General features: G+C 33.8%; 1 protein-coding gene across 1 annotated transcript; it reads left to right on the top strand.

The window, feature by feature from the left end:
- The first annotated feature begins 1,620 nt into the window (after positions 1–1,620).
- Positions 1,621–19,794, top strand: scg3 (secretogranin III). The gene is made up of 12 exons (XM_058750497.1): positions 1,621–2,037; positions 3,111–3,163; positions 3,554–3,584; positions 3,662–3,886; positions 6,517–6,659; positions 6,869–7,015; positions 7,108–7,378; positions 8,724–8,840; positions 14,659–14,742; positions 14,843–14,953; positions 15,669–15,758; positions 18,926–19,794. Exons 1-12 carry the CDS (start codon positions 1,953–1,955, stop codon positions 19,042–19,044), a joined length of 1,476 nt encoding a protein of 491 aa, XP_058606480.1. The 5' UTR covers positions 1,621–1,952; the 3' UTR covers positions 19,045–19,794.
- Positions 19,795–20,060: the final 266 nt, after the last annotated feature.

The following is a 20,060-nucleotide window of genomic DNA, read 5'->3' as shown; positions in this document are numbered from 1 at the left end:
GCATTCGTTCTAAAATATAAATTAGCAAGTTATTAATAAGACTTTATATGGGCCTATACAATTGACCTTGAAATAAACCTACCCTGGTATATACTGACCAATAATAATAAAAAAAATTAAAACATTTTTTTTAAATAAATAAATATAAAATAACATAAAATAATATATGGGAACAGGGATGTATCTCATGTGCATCTGCTAAGCTGATAATGATTTCTCAATAATCAGCTGCTTAATGTTCTCAGTATGACACATGAAAGGATATTCCTTGTTCATTTGATGAAGCTATTTGTGGTCACATGTCACCTGACAGCCTGCACTGATACAGGCAGCTCATGCGTGTGACCTGCAGAGGCAATCATGAGCTGTTTAACACACTCCTCCTGCACAGTACACATTCACTATGAGCAATAATCTACAGAAAGTCATGTCAAATAATCATTATTCTACAGTATATATAACATATTTAATATATCTTTATATTTTCATATAAAGTCATATAAGCATATCAACTTCTGTAAGGATTAGATGTATGCAATAAATATACACTAGAGATACAGACTTAATGTTTGTAAGTATAGTAAGTGCAAGATAAAAATGAGGAGGCATCCAAAAGTAAAAAAGCAAAGAGAAATTAAAAAAAGAAAACTTTAATTAGTCGTTTGATCTTTTCTCTTTGTATTTTTCTGCTAACATATTACAATATTATCCCTATTGTATTATATGGGAATTTTTTGACAGAGGTTTTTGATCAAAAGTCTAATTAATACATTTTTTTATTTTGTCTACAGTGGTTTTATATGCTGCTCTCTAGTGTTATTCATATTTTATCCCATTTTTATAACAGCTTTGGGTAAACAACTGAGCATAATGAACAGTTTTGCAGGACAAGGTTGTTTTTTCCTTCATAAATGTCAGGTTAGCATGTCACATTTTTATTGGGGTAAGTTTTGTATGTATTTCACAAATAATTTATTACAAAATCTTCCTAAAACTTAGAAAAAATAAAATAAAAAAGTTATATATATATATATATATATATATATAGTTTTTTTGTTTGTTTGTTTGTTTTTTTTATATAGCTCAAGCTTAATATTTTAGAACTTTTTGCATCTTTGTTGTTTCATCATTGATTTTGTGTTTCATAATTGTTTGCTAAAAAGCCCAAAGGACAGTTCCCATGGTGACATCAGTGTCATAAGGTCAGTGTGTTCAATAAACTGTATCTTTTTTCCTGGGCAACACATTTTCAATACCTTCTTGTTGTCAAGATTGCTGTCAAGTTTTACCTATAAAACCATACCAATCCATCAATTTTCCATACCGCTTTATCCTCTATAAAAGCATAGCCTATATGAAATCTAATATAGCCTAAGTCTTTTATGTATTTATTTATCTACTATCTATCTATCGCTCCCAGCCAACGCATGTGTGTACCTCAAAGCATAATAGAGGATTACCAAAACAGGTCAAATCTCTAATTTGCATTTCAATCTGCATTGTCATAAACTGGTTCTTTTCAGAGTGCCGTCTTGTCTCTTATCTGCTCTTTATTGCGCTCATCGGTCGTTTGCTGCCCCGCAGCATGAATGAATGCGAGATGCGCGTGTGACGCAGGTGCTTCAGACTGACGCACATGGGCGGATGTGACCGTGCCGTCCTCCTCCTCTTCTATCCATCCATGAGCTGCTGGAGTCAGGGCCCGTTATACACGAGGAGCTCCCATCAGCTTATCCGCTGTTAATTATAGCCAGCGACCTGGTTTCAGCACTGCTGGGACTCAACAGCTCCCGCGGAACTAAAGCCTTTGCGCTATTAGAGGAGAGGCGCTGAGAGCGCGCGGCATCCTGCCAACCCCAGCGCGCTCCACAAAACCAAACCAACAACGCGTTTATCTCCACAGAGGACAACAGAGAGAGCAAGAGAGAAAACATCTGAACACCAGCTGAAGGATGGCGTCAAAACGCTTAGGGATTGTGGTTGTCCTTGCTGTAATATCGCAGATCAGCGCATTTCCCACACCTGCCGGACCCGACGGTGAGTTACTGAATAACCAAAAAGCCTATAGTCCAACACTTCCGTCCAATTTATTAGAAGATGTGGAATATTTGATTTAGAAGCTTCGTCCGATTGAGTGGAACACACAAAAAATGCACGACGTGTAATAAAACAAAACAAAAAAAAATGTTTCATATACAGATTAATATAGGCCAGGTCAATTAATAAGACGATATTTTGCTATTCTGATATTTAGGACAGCGTCCACCTGACTCATTAACACATGTCTGGGCTTTAGTGTGCACATGCTCTCTTTTCAAATGGAAGTAAATATTAGGATCTCTGTTTAATGTCAACAATTACATATTTTAAATATAGTATAGGCTGTATATATGGATTATGTTGGCCATCAGTAGATATTAGTCATTGAAAAACCCATATTGGCTGACAACTGGGAAGAATGTGAATGAATTGGATGGTTTATTTAGTTTGTTGTTGTTTTCATCATTTATTGTATAGGAAGCTCTAGCCTCAGTTTTTGAAGGCCTTTAATCTTTTGTCCTGTAATCCGATTATTCCGTGGCTGCTTCTCTTGGACAGTTTGGACTGCAACTGAATGCATCAAAGATCTCAGCAACTATAGACAGAGTGAAGAAAATGCATCTTAATAACCATTTTTATTTTAGGGCAAACATAGACTTGTGTAAATTATAGTTGACTCATACACCGTAGATGAGGTGCACAGATTTTGTTTTTCAAAAACTCATTTATGTTATTACAATGTCCTTACATTATAATTACAATGTAATAACCAATCAATAGTAATCTGAGTCTGATACTGCAGATATTTTTTTTTTCTCATCGTCCTCCTGGTCATAGTGTTTTTGTTATCCGGTGTGAGTGTATTAAAGGGATAGTTCATCCAAAAAAAATTAAATTCTGTAATCATTTACCCACCCTCACATTGTTCTAAACAGAATTTCTGTCTTTCTTCTTTTGGAACACAAAAATAAATTCAGCTTTTGGGTGTCCCTTTAAGGTCAGCAATGACTGATCTGCCATCAGTGGTATTTGCCTTTATTAAATGTGTTTGTGTTTCTTTCCTGATCCAGATAAGAGCATGTATAACCGAGAACTGACTGAGGAGAAGCCATTAGAACAGCAGGTGTGATTTCAGTAATATGAACTTATTGTTAATCACTATGTTATGTAAAAGACACAGATTAATATACTTCATACCTCCATTTAGCATCGGACACACAACTACTGTTTATAAAACAAGATGCTCAGAAAAAAAAACTACAAAAGCTGTCACGGGGGCAGTAGCTTTTCAAAAGGTCCAAATATATACCAAGGTACTAATATGTACCTTTAAGGTACTTGTATGCACCCTTTATGGGTAAATATGGTACAAATGGTACTGCCCCATGACCATTTTTGTACCCTTGTTTCTGACCACGTATAGAAGATGTTTTATGCATTAAGTTCAAATATATTGAAATAAAAATTTAAGTAGAAGTCAATACTGTTTTTATTTATTTTTTTTCCCCAACAGATTGCAGAAGCTGACAGCATCAGGAAGACAGGTGAGGAAGAATCTTATGCAGACACAGTGCTTCACAGTGATCAATAGCTCACAAGTGTTTTCTGTTCATCCATGCAGAACCCAAGCCAACGCCACCAGCTGAGGCAGAGTCAAACTCTGAGGACGATGACATCACTTTCCTTAAGTCTCTGGCTGAGAAGTCCAAAGAGTCAAACAACGAGACTCCCATCTCAGATTCTGTGGATGAGCGATACGGTACTGATGAGGCCGACAGTACCAAAAACAGAAGACTGGCCGATGATTATGACTCTACTAAGAATGGAATGGACTACAAATACCAAGGTAAGAACTACAATTACCATGCTAACTAAGCCTTATTCAGTAGAGCATAGTATGTTGTTTGCACATTCATTTTCTGTATGCATGGATTACTTGATGACCAGGGGATTTGTGCGAGCCATTCCTATGGCGAAGCTGATGGTCAAATATGTGATCTATTTGAATTATTTAGAGAAACAGCCACTTTAAAATGCTATGGAGAAAGTCGAGCAGTATCTAAAAAAAAGGCAAATAAACTAAAAAGACTGATGAAAAGAGGAGAAAACAGTCTTTAACCAGCATTAACATATATTAAAATCTTTTTTAAACTACTCATGACCACCTTTACTAGAATTTATCACGTTTTATTGTAGGCTTATTTATTGTGTAAAATTTAATCTAACTTGTTGTAGAATTTATATTAGATAATCTGTTAAGGGAATAGATTTTTCCCTATAGATTTATGTTACAAATGTGGCATGTTGTAGCAATTGTTCTAAATGTGCAGGCGGTTGTTTCTTCATAACAAATGCTATTTTGATTAATTTAAAAAAAAGTCAAAAGACAATTTCACAAAAATAAATATATAAGCAAACAAACAAATAAATAAACCTTATGAGTGAGCATGACTTCAACCCCCCAGTGTTCACACCAAAACTCCCAAAATTCCCACTGTGTGGAACACTGTCTCCCACAATGCAATGTGCTTGCCGTTTCCAGTCTAACGAATGAACCAGATGCAATTTTTAGCATCTGTATTTTATTTATACCCATTTTGATTATTCGACTTACAAAAGTCAATACATTTAAATATAAAGTTAAATAAAAAATGTAACCATTTTGTGTTAATGTTCCATTTTGAGCATAGCTTTTGTCTTCTAGTCTTAACTATGTATTTAACTACGTCAAGACATTGTGGATTCTAAACGGTAAAATAACCAGCCTAAGGAAACAATAAAATATCAATGAACAATGTTTTAGTTGTGACCTGTCAAAAGCCGAATTATCTCCCACTTTGAAAGTGCTAATCCTTCCCTGTGACTGTATGTGATCCTAAATACAGGAACAGGTGGCAGACACCATAGGTCAATCAGGAGGTATTTTGTAGAGATAAAGAGACAGAGCAAGAGAGAGAAGGAGAGAGAGAATCAGAGGATTATCCCTCCACAGGCTGCTGTACTGAATGTTTTATACTGTAGCATTAAACCCAACAGTCCCCTACAACAGGGCAGTCAGACTAAACATACACCCACATTAAAACCCCTTCTAACCTAATAATACCACAATAGCTCAAAGAGGTCATGTCATAATTCCTTTTACCATTTTTTATGAAATTAATATTAATGCATATGGGTTACAAGTTTTCTGCTGCTGGGTCAAATATACAGTGGTTTTGTAAATATATGTTGTCTTCCTTCAGTAACAACCCTCTTTGCATAGCCACTTTTTTTATTGTGATTTATGATTCATAAAAAATCACAAAATCGCAAAGGCTCTGCAGAGCTGTAGGTGCTACACACAGCAGAAGATTTGCCAGACTTCACCACATTTTACTTGTTAGCTCTTATGGTGTTTAGGAAGTCATGTGTTCATGTATTCATCTGCCTGATGTCAGCAATCCAAGTAAAAGCAGTTTTGGCAGCTCAATTTAACTGTTACTTAAATAGTTACTTCATTATTAACTTATAATATGACCGCTTTAAGTGTTTATTTATTTATTTTTTATGACACTGTCATGTCATAAAGGCACTCAGAATGAGCGTCAGACGTTTGATCAGTGTCACGTTTCAGGCAGATGGTGAGTTTACTGGCAGCGATTAAGGTTGTGTAAGTCGATCTCTGTGGTAGATAATGGCAGATAACAGAGTGGGAGGTGTTTTGTGTGATTTCACTGGGTTACAGGAATTACAACAGATAGACAAGAATTGCTGGCAGATTTCAGCTCCGACATTCAGATCTCTGTTTCACACATTCCTCTCCTACTTAGTCTCGCTTTTTAATATCTTTGAGCTTGTATAGGCTTCTGATAAAGCAATATCAAATACAGCACACTAGAAACTAAACCTATGGCACAGAAAAAGACACCCAAAAAATGCTGGATGTGGTGGATATTCAGGCTACCTACAGTCCATCAGCAGTTCATTTATAATCAAGTTATATCCATAACAGTATATATAAAAGTACTTTTTAAGGGGGGCCTGTTCCCCAATACAGATGAAAGGCTAGAAATGCTCCTGGTTATTATCCAAAATAAGTAAGGGATTGAAATAAACCTGAGAAGGTGATCACGACCCAGAGATGAAATGCTGGTTAGATAAATGGACATGAAATATTGATTTATTCTGAATTGAATTATTTATGAAAACAAGTGGATACAGTACAGTTATGTAAGAAACTGGAACGATAACTAATAAAGCATCCAAACCAACAGATAATATTTACTATCTGTTTATTATAAGCACAAGCTGCTGCTTTCAATGCGCAAGCTCTTTAAAATCAGGTGATTCTGATTGACTCTCAACATTTTGTTACTTAAAAAAATATCTAAAAGTGATTTTGTTATCGTTATAGTTGTGGTTCAGACGTCCCTATTCTCATAGAATTAGAACAATTATTAAAAGGGATGTGTAGCATTTTAATGTGTCCCTTTTCAGATGATCCTGAAAGTTTTCGGCAGCTGGACGGGACCCCGCTAACAGCTCATGACATCGTCCAGAAAATCGCCAACAAAATCTACGAAGAAGATGACCGAGGAGTGTTTGACAGAATTGTGTCTAAACTGCTCAAGCTGGGTCTAGTAAGAGATTCAAATTGTGGCGTGCGCAGTGATTCTGATAGCTGCCATATTGATGACCCATGCAATAAACATCATGCATAATGCATTAATTCCTCCAGGGAAACATATTCCAGTTTAACCAGCATAAATAGCATGGAAAATAGATTGTCATACAATAATACCTTTGTGAATTGATTGTTCTAGCAGGTGTTGTTTTGTTTGACCTTCAGATCACAGACAGTCAGGCAGAGACACTGGAGTATGAGGTTGCTGAAGCCCTGCAGGATCTGATCACCAAAAACGCCAAAGATAACATGATTGGAGACCTCAGTATGGACTACCCTGTTAATGCGGCGAAAGACACACAAAACAATATGGTACGAGTGTGTGACTGTAGTGTTCCTACCGACTGCATATTTATCCACAAAAAAAAAAAACCCTCTCTATTTGCTTGGATTCTTCTCTTCAGGAGGAGGAAGACAGGCCCAGTCGACGATATGATGATGAGGATGAAGGTGATGGTGATAATGGTGGTGGTGATGATGATAATGGTGGTGGTGATGATGATAATGGTGATGAAGAACAGGAGGGGGAGATTAGAGATGACACAGTGAGGGCCGAAGACTCATGGGATGCCGTGAGCGATGGGAACGACAGAAACGAACTGAACCCTGAAGATGGACTGCAGGACCTTCAGTTCTTCCCCAACTTCTACAGACTCCTCAAGAGCCTCGACTCAGGTAGACAACACAACAAACAATACAACATATGACACAATACAGTACAACACAAAACATACAAATAACAAAATATAGCATGATACAACTCGCACTGGATACTGTACAACACAAAAAAGAAGTGCACTTAACAGTGTTCAATGCACTTGTAATGTCTTAAAAGTCTTTTTTTGTTTGTTTGTTTTTTTCAAATAATGTACTTGCATAATCAAATGTTAATAAAATAAATGGCAATACAATTTAGTAACCGTTTCTTAACACACTTAAATACACTTTTAAAAGGTGCACTTTGTGGTGTCAAATTAAAAGTTTTCATTTAAAGTATGTTAAATCATTATGTTTTAATATTTTGTTGTGCTTATTTTGATGTGTTGATTAATATACTATATGTGACCCTGGACCACAAAACCAGTCTTAAGTAGCACGGGTATATTTAGCTAAAAATACATTGTACGGGTCAAAATTATAAATTTTTCTTTTATGCCAAAAATCATTAGGATATTAAGTAAAGTTCATGTTCCATGAAGATATTTCGTAAATTTCCTACCATAAATATATCAAAACTTAATTTTTGATTAGTAATATGCATTGCTAAGTACTTCATTTGTACAGCTTTATAGCAAATATTGTTCTATCATAACAAACCATGCATCAATGGAAAGCTTATTTATTCAGCTTTCAGATGATATATAAATCTCAATTTTGGAAAATTGACCCTTATGACTGGTTTTGTGGTCCAGGGTCACATTAGATTAGATTCAACTTTATTGTCATTACACAAGTACAGGTACAGGGCAACGAAATGCAGTATACATCCACATATAGTGGATGTAAAATACTTAATATTTGATTATAATTTTAACTGTAGTGTGTTTGATATTACATTAGTAAAAATTAATATATTTTAAACTTCATCTTTATAAATGTGTAATTAGCAATATATTTAAATACATGACAAACTGTACAAGTTTCAACAGAAATGACATTAAAGAATATTTAAATTGTTGTTAAATGCTTGTCAGTACATTCGGTAGTACAATTTAACCATATTTCAAAGAAAATAGAAATAATTACGACTTACGCAGGTCAAAAAGTACAAAGAAATTCACACACGTGAGTATAGCACAACACAACACACTCAAAAGCCACACAAACAGTAATGTAACACAACACAACACAGCTCATTCAGTAAATCAGCGGCTATAAGGTCTGTAGAAACATCACCATCTGGTTAAACACATTTCCTGTGGTTTCAGCTGCCCTCTTCTTCATCAAACCCCACATTAATCCAGATTAAAGTCTGCTCTCATTGCTTAAACTATCACATCCTTCTCCTCTCGCTTTACAGAGCAAGATAAAGAAGAGAGAGAGACCCTGATCACCATCATGAAGACCTTGATCGACTTTGTGAAGATGATGGTCAAATATGGAACCATCACACCTGAAGAAGGAGTTTCTTATCTGGGTAAGACCACCTTATTTTTGACAAATCTTTAATTTGAATATTCAAGGCATCTGGTATCAAACAACACACTGGTTTGCAGTGTATATAGTTGCGTTTACTGCACTTCTTCTAGTTATGTATATGTGTGTTTACTGCACATTATTTTTCTATTTATTATCTATAGCGGCTAATGAAACTGAAGTCTTGCACATTCACAGGAAATAGATTACATTTAGTACATGTGCAGCTCTGGTGCATATTTTGGATTTTTTACTGATTTTGGCATACCTGGATTTAAAAGTGCACCCTACTCACATACATTGGAGTAAATTGATAAAAATGGTCTCATTTAATAGGATGTTTTCTACATTTTAACACACTAAATTATTTTCTTTGTATCATTTATTTTTTAAAAGTTAAGGATATTTAATTGAAGAGAGGCAATGTGTCCACAAGGGGTCTCCATTCTGCCAGATCAGGCACACCTGTATTTGAAAGAGTGCCAAACCCACATACATTGGGATAAATGGATAAAAATGGTATCATTTTACACAAAACACCTTAAATTTTAACACATGGATGGAATAATTCATAATTATTATTGCATTTGTTCACAATCCAAAATATCCCAACTCAGCATCGAGCTAGCTGCTAGCGCGCTAGGGGGCGTTGCCCATTTCGCACTCTGTGCGCCCTCAATGAGCTTTCAAATGATACCATATATGTGTAGTTCACTTTTTCACAACTTATCAATTTTTGTTTTACAATAACTTTATAATGTAATTTTGGACCCGCCGGTGGGTCCGCAGGGGGGTCCAGAGCTCAAGAGGTTGTGTCACATTACACAGTATTTTCTCTTTTCTTTTTAACGAAAAGTCTCCATATTGAGCATGAGATTTCTCCCGTCCATTTTTTTTTTTTCTGAGTGAGTCCCCTCATCTTTGCACTGTCCCAACCAAGCACAATGTGTCATATAAGCTGTCTCTTCAATGCTGAATATTTTGTTTGCTTCACTTTTTGTGTTAAACAACAAATATGTTCTGATTGGCTGTTATTGTGTCACATTACATAGTATTTTCTCTTTCAGTGAGTATAGATGTAAATCACACTGGTTAGGACATGATATATGTGTGTTGTGTGTGTGTGTGTGTGTGTGAGGGCAAAAGGAATCCCTCAGATAAGTTTTATGTGACCGACTGATTTTGTGTGCATTTGCTTCGTGAAACAATGCTTTGTCCAGCCTGAAAGAGAGAGAAGGAGAGAGACAGCAGCTGTATTTTGACTTGCTCCTAATGTAAAATGTTTATCCCTATCAAATCAAATATAGAGTGAATACTTCATGCAGATTTCAGGAGATGCAGTGTCAGTGTGTGCATTATGTACAACAGCACAAAAGTCACATTAGTTAAAAAAAAAGTGGTGGGGACAGTGGTGGTGGAATCACTGTTTGGCAGATGGGCCATTTATGATATGATAAAAAATTGAAGGCTTAACTAGTGAATATTATTTTTTTCTACTTTTGTTTCCTACACTGATAATAGCCATAGCAACCACTGAGCAAACATTTACTGTAGCAGTGCAATTTTCCGCACCAGATCGCCTTTCATTGTAATATATACTTATATCTTAAGCTGTGGTTGGGATAATCGACCATGTCTAAAAGTGGTTGCCAGCCATAAACGATGGCAACCCCCATAAAAAATAAATACACTTTAGCAAACTTTTAAAAAGAGCAGTGATTACAAAAATAATATATTTTGAAATTAAAATGAAATAACATTTTAAAGTGCAAACTGAATGTTTTTGGATAGTTAAAAAATGTATTTGATTTTAAAATTAAATTAAATGCAGTTTGTTTGATTGATTGCTAGTTTTAAGACTTAAGTACATCTTTTTATGTACTTTCACAATTGCTTCTTTTGTCTTTGAAATATGATGTACAAAAAATGTACAGCCAAATGATCTGACAAGAATTTATTTAAAATATACTAAAATATGCCAGTTTAATTAATATTTGTAATTGCGTGTTTGTAAGAAATGCAAAATAGTACATTTAAAATATATAAATATTAAATCTAATACTGAGTAAAATTATAGTCAAGTACTTTACGTGTGCTTTAGTAGTCAACACATCAAAATAAGTGCACTTATTTAAAGCATGACAAAAGGTTATTAAAACACAATGATTAAAAAAAAAAGCTCTTTAAAGTAAATCTTTTTAATTAGACATTACAAAGTGGACTTTTTGAAAGTGTCATTTAAAAACAGTTTTGAAAGTGTACTCTCTTCAAGTACACAAGGACTTGAAATTTAATTTTTATATATGCTAGCTCAGCTTTTTTTTCCGGTAACTTTATTTTAAGGTGTCCTTGTTAAACGTTACATGTACTTACTATTATAATAGCAATACTTAATAATAATAGCATTACTTAAATGTATAATTACACTGTAACTGTCACGATGCGCTGGGAGCGAGGAGAATATTCAACATTTCTTTTAATGACGTAATCCAGGGGTAACACACATCGAGCAAGGGTGAAGACAAACAATACCGGACGCTGGAGACAAGGAAACACAAGGCTTAAGAACACTAGGAAATTAAACGAGGAAGAACAGAAACAGGTGAGGAGTAATTAAACACAGACGGAGACTAATGAACTAATGATGGAGACTAAACGAGGACAGGAGCAGGAAAAACCAAATAAGGACATAGAGGGAGAAACTAGGGCAAGGGAGGCACAGGGAGCAAAACAAAACAGAAGACAGGAGAAAAGTCGGACAGTAACAAGGACACCTTAAAATAAAGTGTACATTTTTTTTTTCTTTCTTTCTTTCTGTAAACATACTTTTAAGATTTGAAGTACACTACAAGTGCACATTCATGTGTGGCAGATTTTTAATAATTGTTTGCTTGGAAAAACTTTCCGGGTCATTAATTTGACTCCTACGTGTTTGTTTGACTGGCACTGGATCTGTGTTAATGTTCAGTATTAAGTTCTTTCGCTACAGATGGTTTGAGCCAGTTGTGTTGCCTGTAGGTCAGGTGACAAGTATATCTATAATGACTACAGATAAATCGGTAACACTTTATTTTGATGGTCCCTTTTGAACATTCTGTTGACACTAAGTAATGTTGCAACTACATGTTAACAAACTCTCATAAGAGTATTATTAGACTGTCTGCTTCATATCTACTCACTCCTTATCATGTTGGTCTCCCAACAGATATTCTACTGACTATAAGTAACTTTGCAAGAACGTGTCAACTTAATCTAACTCTAACCCTACCAGTCAACTAATACACTACTAACACTCTAATGAGAGTTAGTAGAAATGTAGGTGCGACATTACTTATAGTCAATAGAATGTGTTAAAGGGACCATCAAAATAAAGTGAAACCGATAAATCTCATTTCTAGTTTATACGTATATCTGTGACTATAAAACAGAATATTACAGACTATTCTCAGTGGACTGATACTTACAATCTGGACAATCCATTTTCCACATCCACTAATGTTTTACTGCAAACTTCAACATTATTTTCTGCAGTTTTGTGAGGATAGCCTAACCAAACGAAATAAAACAATAGCATATAGTTCTACCAGGGTAAATGGGAGATCAAAGAAAATAATTTTTAAATGATTTTTGCATTGCCATTTACTACAATGGCAAAAAAAAAAAAAAAAAAAAGTGCTTAGTAAATAAATAGGATTTTGCACAGAAATATTGTATATAAATAATATATATATATATATTTCATTAACTTTGCAATACAAACATTTTAACTTTGTGCCACTAATCATTACTGATCAGTTTAAAGGGACACAAGCCATGTCCGTCTCATGCCCTTATATGTTCAAGACATCTGCTCAAGCAAACAGCATCCTGTTTCATTCATCCAGCGTTCTCTCTTTTGTTCCCTCTCTCTTTCATTCCGTGTAATTAATTCTGTCTGTTTCTCTAACGAGATGGTCACGGTCGTTATGATAGAACACAGATAACAATTTGGAATTCTCCATTGCGTAATAATGGGGTTACTCTGGCAACCTGTGCCACATGATGACAGAGCTGTAAAGATCAAATGGAATGGCAGGGTGTGTTGCCAGGATACAGCTGGTTATTGATCTGCTGTGGTTTAAACATGAGATGAGGCTCTTATCATTCTGCCCTAATACGTGTGTTTGTCATTGGCAAACAGCTCCAAGACACAAAAGCGTGTACACAACACATAATGAGTACAGCGTACATCCATATATGCATATGGAGTGCATATAAAGCTCTATGTTGTCAAAGATAATTCTGATCAGAAAAAAATAAATAAAATATAATTGTAATGGGGTTCCTATGGAAGTCTGTTTCTGCCACTGAATAAAAAATAAAAAAAGGTTATTGCTTTTTATCTCACAATTCTGACATTTTTTCACAGAATTGTGAGATATAAACTCGCAATTGCGAGTTATAAAGTTATAAATTCAGAATTGCGAGATAGAAATTCATAATTATGATTTTCTTTTTCAAAATTGCGTGATATAAACTCGCAATTCTGAGAACATAGTCTTTTTCTCCCCCTCAAAACAATTGCGAGTTTATATCTCACGATTCTGAATTGTGAGATAAAAAGGCGCAATAACCTTTTTTATTTTTTATTCAGTGGTGGAAACGGGCTTCCATAGGATTCAGAAAGAGAAGAAACAGACATTACTAAAATTGCAGCATCTGTAGCAATCATATGTTATGTTAAAATTATATTAGAAAAAGGTAATAAACAAAACAAACAAAAAAACAGCTACAGTAAAAACCTATTAATTGGATGACTGTAAGTACCATATATAGTGAAAGCTATATTGTTTTTTGGGGGGGGGGGTTTAAACATATATTTTTACTATAAAATATAGTATATTTATAAGTAAAACATTATAAATTAAGAAATGAACAAGTAATTATATGTTACAGTAAAATACTGTTAAAATTCCGTTTTTATTATTTAAAAAATAAAATGTAAAATGTATAATAATAATAATAATTTATGGATAAAGGTGCATTCACAGAATTTAGTTTGTTTTGTTTTACTCACAAAATAATTTTCTTATTTTTGTCATCAGTTATTTACTTTGGATTGTTACATTTTATGTTATTTAATTCATATTGACTAAATAATAATATTAATAATAATATTTTTTAAATTTTATTTTATCACTGGCTGTCTGCTGTTGCTAAAGATGCATTTTATCAGTTCATGACGGAAACAAGCTGATTTGAATAGCTTAAATATTGTAAATTAAAATTATACAGCTAGGAAAAACACTTTACAATAAGGCTTCATTTGTTAACAGTGACATACTTTTAAAGAATCGATTAATCTAATGTAATGCTAATATTAATTTCAACATTTACTAATATATTATTAAAAACAAAAGTTGTACCTGTCAATATTATTTAATAGACCTGAGCTAACAATGAGCAGTTGTATTTGTAACTAATGATTAATACTGTAACACATTACAGTAACACTTTATTTTCCAGTGTCCTTGTTACACATTACATGTACTTACTAATTATAATAACAATAAATGATGCATAATTACATGCAAATGATCTTAATCCAAACCCTAACCATATAATAAGTACATGCAGTTAATTAATATTACTCAGTACTTAAATGTATAATTATACTATAACAAGGACACCTTAAAATAAACTGTAACCCAAATTTCTTGATCATTGTTAGTTACTGTTAACTAAAGGGAACTTATTGTATAGTGTTACCAGAAAAATATAGTCTCCAAAATGCTCTGTGTAGCATTGTCACATTTATAAATATTGTGTTTTTCACACAGAAAATCTGGATGCAATGATTGCCCTGCAGACCAAAAACAAGCTGGGCAAATCTCTGGTTCCTCTCAGCATTACGCCCCCTACAGGTAAATCAGACCCATAACACATCAAACTGCAAGTCATTCACTGCAGATTCTGCTGAGGAAGACTTTGGCATCACTATACTGTTTTTCCCTCTTGTTCCAGGAAAAGCATTGGATGATGATGACAACACCAAAACAGAAGCTGCCAAAATGCAGAAGGAGTACGAGTCTCTCAAAGACTCCACCAAAGAGGTCCAGACAGCTGCTGAAATCAGTGAGTAATACAAGGATCCTGTGTCATCTTCACGCGCGTATGGTTTGGGATGATACTGAAAGCCTCTCAGCTTCTGCTGTTTAACTGGACTCTCTAGCAGCAGAGCTGAGGCAGATACACTGATAATTCAACACTAACCTGCAGTTCCACTGGAAACGACTGCAGTGTGTGTGTTTTAGAGATACGGCGAGAGTTTCAGTCCCGCAGGGAGAGACTCTGCAGCAGATTGAGGGCATGGCTGTAACAACACGCTCACACTGAACTAACAGTGATGAATATAATTATGAGACCTTGTCCAGGGAGACGTTTATTGATTCTTTGAAAAGTACTGAACATTATTGTTAAAAGCTGTGATAATCACTGTCGATTATGACCCAAGAAGCATTTAGAACACACCCATTATACTGATTTATGTTTGAACTGACACAATTATGAGGTGACAGCTCAGAATTTATGGATTTACGGAAATTATTTGTTACTATAGCAACACGTATAACACCAAACTGTCCATGTGCATAATTCAACTTTATGTTTTCTAACAAAATTGTGAACATTGCACATGAGCTATATAATAATAATAATAATATATTATTAAAAAGAAGAAATATAAAAATATATATTTTAACAAACAATAAAATAATAATCCAGCCCTGTAGTAGCAGTAGTAGTGGTGGTAGTAGTAGTAATAATAATATTAATAATTTCTGTCTGATAGGTCATCCTGGGAAGTCTGAGAGTTATCTGGAAGCAATCAGGAAGAACATTGAATGGCTGAAAAAACACAACAAGGAAAGCAACAAAGAAGGTAAATGTTCATTAAATATTAAAGCAGCAAATCCATTACCTTTCAGTCATGATATGCAATGTAATGGAGCATGTGCTCTGCGTTCTCTTCTCAATTTATTCATGTTTGAAGCCAGCAGGATATGTGCTTTGCCTTTCTTCTTTTTCTTTCTTGTAATAGTAATCAAATTAAATTCCATTAGGGCCGAAATCAATTTCTACATGCTAATTAGTGGTTACATTAGTGTAATATAGGCCAGCAGCCTACATGCATAACACAATTCAAAGATGGAAAATATTGCCAAAATAAATAAACACCAATTTTACAGAATATTAGCTTAAAATGAACTGACAAAGCTGTTGCTAGATTTTGGAAATGACAATGATACAAGAATACCATCCTATTCTGCTAGTAAACACACCAGTAATCCATGATAAACTGGTAAACAGCCTTATCTCGCTCTCTTAGAGACGTTAAAGGGTTTACCCCTAACCCAAGGTTACACACAATTCAGTGAAAACATGGAGAAGAACCGTCAAATTAAAGACTCTTTTCTTTCTCTTAATTTGCAATTGAAATAAGCGTGGGTGAGAGCGCTCATGAATATGCGTCGGTTTGATGAGCTTGGCTGTGTTACAGCACTGCAAGTCTGTTGCGTTTTTGACAAAAGATCTGTGTGTTCCTCTCTTCATACCTGCCAGCATGAGACTCAAACACTGTCTGTGTTCTTCAGGCTTCATCTGCTCAGCTCAGAAAATGAGAGTGTGTTTGGAGATGAGAACTCTCGCTCTATTGTTCAAATTCAAAACAGATTCATTAGAGGCAGACTGTTTCCGTCTAGACGGGTGAATCATGTCCAGGTCATAATAATCATAAAAGAAAAAAAGAATATTATTGCATAAAGCAAATAAAGCCTAGGACAGTTCTCATTACTGCAATGTGTTTTTTTTTTTTTTGCATTACATCAATGGAAATTGACATTTTTGCAGTATGGTAATGAGAAGCTATATAGAGAAAATATGTTTAATTAATATGTTTAAATTAATGTCTCAATGCAAATAAATAAATAAAGGGGGCGGGGGACAAATCTGAGTATCCTAAAATGGTTATAATATATATATATATTTTTTTTTTTTCTACTTTTTAAGAAATACTTTGACACTTTTAACCCAGAACTCAATTCTTTAAATAACGAAATAAAAAGTGTGATTTACTTAATACCTAGAAATAGCAATAGACCAACATTTCAAGTTTTCAAAAAAAAAAAGGCTCTAAAAATGAAGCTAGTTCTGTTAAATAAAAAAGGAGAAAAAAAACAAAACAAAAAAGCAGTTGTAACAATGTTTTTACTGTCACGTTTGATCAGTTTAATGCATCCTTCCTGAATAAAAAAAATATATATATATTTTTTTTAGCCCAAACTTTTGAACAGTGATGTAATATCACCCATCCATGTTCACGCAACATTAAAACCTCCTATCATGCACATCAAGATGTGTGAGTGTGTGTTTTAAATACAACATGAGTCATAGTCATTATGGCCACTATTTCTGACATAGTAGGAGTCACTGAGTCAGGAAGCGCGTGAGGTCTGGAGGAAACTCCACGGCTCTGTTCGGTGTCTGTGAGGACTGTCCAGTCTTATTCCATTGTAATGGTCAGTGTAGGAAGAATCCACTGGTCTATCAATTTTGCCAGAGCCCACCAACACAAGCTATACAACAAAACAAAAGCAATTTTTTTCAACCCACACAATGTATTCAAAACACTTTCACGCACACATGCTGTGCCAAAACTTGTGAATTTGGAAGTGGATTTCTACATATTTACTGCTTTGTGAGTCTTCTGGCTTTCGGCTCTCTCCCACACACACCCACTCTCATGCAGGCTTACACTAGTACATACACTAACAGGCATTTATGGATGATCTTTGATATCCACTGATAATAACATCATCGTTTCTAGAAAGAAAACATATAATCAGGCCATCGTGTGGCTTGCCTCCCACATTTCAAGTATTTGTTTAAATAGTTTTACCCTTTTAGTTAGCATAAAAAACTACTTTGTTTTAACCAGCTTACAGATTTATATAACATTTCTCATCTGAAATGTGTTTGTTGTCACCCTCGTTAGATCTAAAGTGTTACGAAACTGAAGTGCAAAAATAACAAGGAACAAACAACAAAATGTTGCACCATGCTACAGTATTCAGTTAATATTTTTGCAATTTAAGCAAAGAACAATATATTTCTATAATTTTTTCCCAAGACAAAAGTCCTGTAGAGAGTTGAACTTTTGAGCTTAATAAGGCAAATATGCATTTAAACACAATGAAATTATAAAAATAATTAAAAAATCAGAATGATCAAACCCTTATTTTTAAGTGGGAAATAGCCACTTAAAAATGTATTTGTGTTTGTTTGTTGTTATTGTAGTTTTAAATAAACATTTTATGATTTCCTTTATACATTTATAAAATAAACATTTGTGTTATTTTTTATTTTATATAATACAACTAAAATATTTAAAATAAATTATCTTTGTTAGATATGAATATTTTAAAGGAGGATAACTTTCTTTTCTTTCCTTCTTTCTTATAGATATTGTACTTTTAAATAAATAGTTTATAGTTTGCTTTATACATTTATAAAATAAACATTTTTGTTTACAACTAACAAATATTTGTAATAATTCCTCTGTTAAATCTGATTATATTTAAAGGGGATATATCCCTTTATTTATTTGTTTGTTTGTTTAATTTATTAATGATATTGTAGTCTTAAATGCATAGTTTATCATTTCCTTTATACATTTATAAAATAAACCTTTTGTAATTTCCAAATAATATTTTTAATCATTCAATAAATCTAACAAATATTTTTAATTTTATCTCTGTTAAATCAGACTTTTTAAACAGAGAAATATATATATATATATATATTTTAAAATATATAGATATATTACATATATTACATTTTAAAATTTAATAATTAATTTATAATTAATGCTTTTATTAAATTAAATTAACATATAATAAATTATTATAATAATTTCTACTTTTTATATTTTTAATATTATTGATTTAATATCACTTCATGTTTTAATACTTTGCAACATCACTGGAAAAAAATCAATCAATCGATAAATAAACATTTGCACTCAGAAACTGCTCTTGTGTTCTGTTTAAGATTATGACCTGTCCAAGCTGAGGGACTTCATGGACCAGCAGGTGGACGCGTACATCGACAAAGGCATCCTTGAGAAGGACGAAGGTGACGTCATCAAGAGAATCTACGGAAGCCTGTAGGAACCACAAGTCCAGCTTCACATGTAATAGTGTACCAGTTAGACTATCTACTAAATACTTGGACCGGGCGTACTAACACAGATCCTAATGCTTTAACTCCTAATAAACAAGATTTAGTCTGCAACTCAGACAGTATTTCTGCAGAATAATTCCCATCAGAAGGCAATATCCTCTCTCAGTGCAGTCAGCAATAGAACACAATCTAGTTCTAGATAAGCCACAAATCACATTTGAGTTGTAAGTGTTCTTACGCATTAGGACAGAATAACAGCACTGGCTACTAGAGGAATGAAATTCGATGGATTTTTTGGTATGACTTGCAAATCAGTGAAAATAGAAGCTTTTGCACCTGTCCCTCTTTTGCAATAGACTTTTACAGCATCATATGCATATACTGTATCTGTACGTAACATTCATTCATGTATGACGTTTAGCATTTTCTCCTCTTATTTGATGAAGAAGAAGAATCTGTATTATTGTTTCTCAACCAACCAAAAAAATCAGCTCGACTCTCAGTGAATTGCTTTTCTCCTCTGTTGTTGTTTTGTCTCCCAGTCTGTAGGGGGCAGTCTTTATATCTTTATATATCCCTTCTTTATCTTAAGTTTGGTTTTCTTGGTTTTCTTTGTCCACTATTTGACTCTGTATATTCCACATGCTATAGATTCACAAAAATCAAGTATTTTTAAATGTAAATATCGTGATTTTTTCCAAAAATCTATTAAACATTGCCTTTCTTTAATTACTTCACTTCTGTGGTTGTCATTTTTAAAGTTTTTGATGTTTCTATAAACCAATTTAGAATTGAATGTTAAGAAAGAAAGAAAGATTTTAGATTGAAACACATCGTTTAAACAGCTTAGATGGGTAACTACAAAGTTTTCAATCAAATCTCTAAATACATAAATCGCTTCATCCAGCAGTGGTTTAATACACTGTGAATTCTGTTTGTGAATAATGTGTAATAATGGGAATAATGATGTGAATTGTGTCCTGTAAATCATGTAACATTTATT

Source organism: Onychostoma macrolepis, chromosome 18, assembly GCF_012432095.1.
Source record: "Onychostoma macrolepis isolate SWU-2019 chromosome 18, ASM1243209v1, whole genome shotgun sequence".
Lineage (NCBI taxonomy): Eukaryota > Metazoa > Chordata > Actinopteri > Cypriniformes > Cyprinidae > Onychostoma > Onychostoma macrolepis.
The sequence above is the reverse complement of the archived record's forward strand: the minus strand, read 5'-3'. Positions and strand labels throughout refer to the sequence as shown.

Coding starts and splice junctions, on each gene's coding strand:
- scg3 (XM_058750497.1), top strand. CDS start 1,953: ATGGCGTCAAAACGCTTAGGGATTGTGGTTGTCCTTGCTGTAATATCG. Junction 14,954..15,668: donor CCAGACAGCTGCTGAAATCA/GTGAGTAATACA, acceptor TCTGTCTGATAG/GTCATCCTGGGAAGTCTGAG. Junction 15,759..18,925: donor CAAGGAAAGCAACAAAGAAG/GTAAATGTTCAT, acceptor GTTCTGTTTAAG/ATTATGACCTGTCCAAGCTG.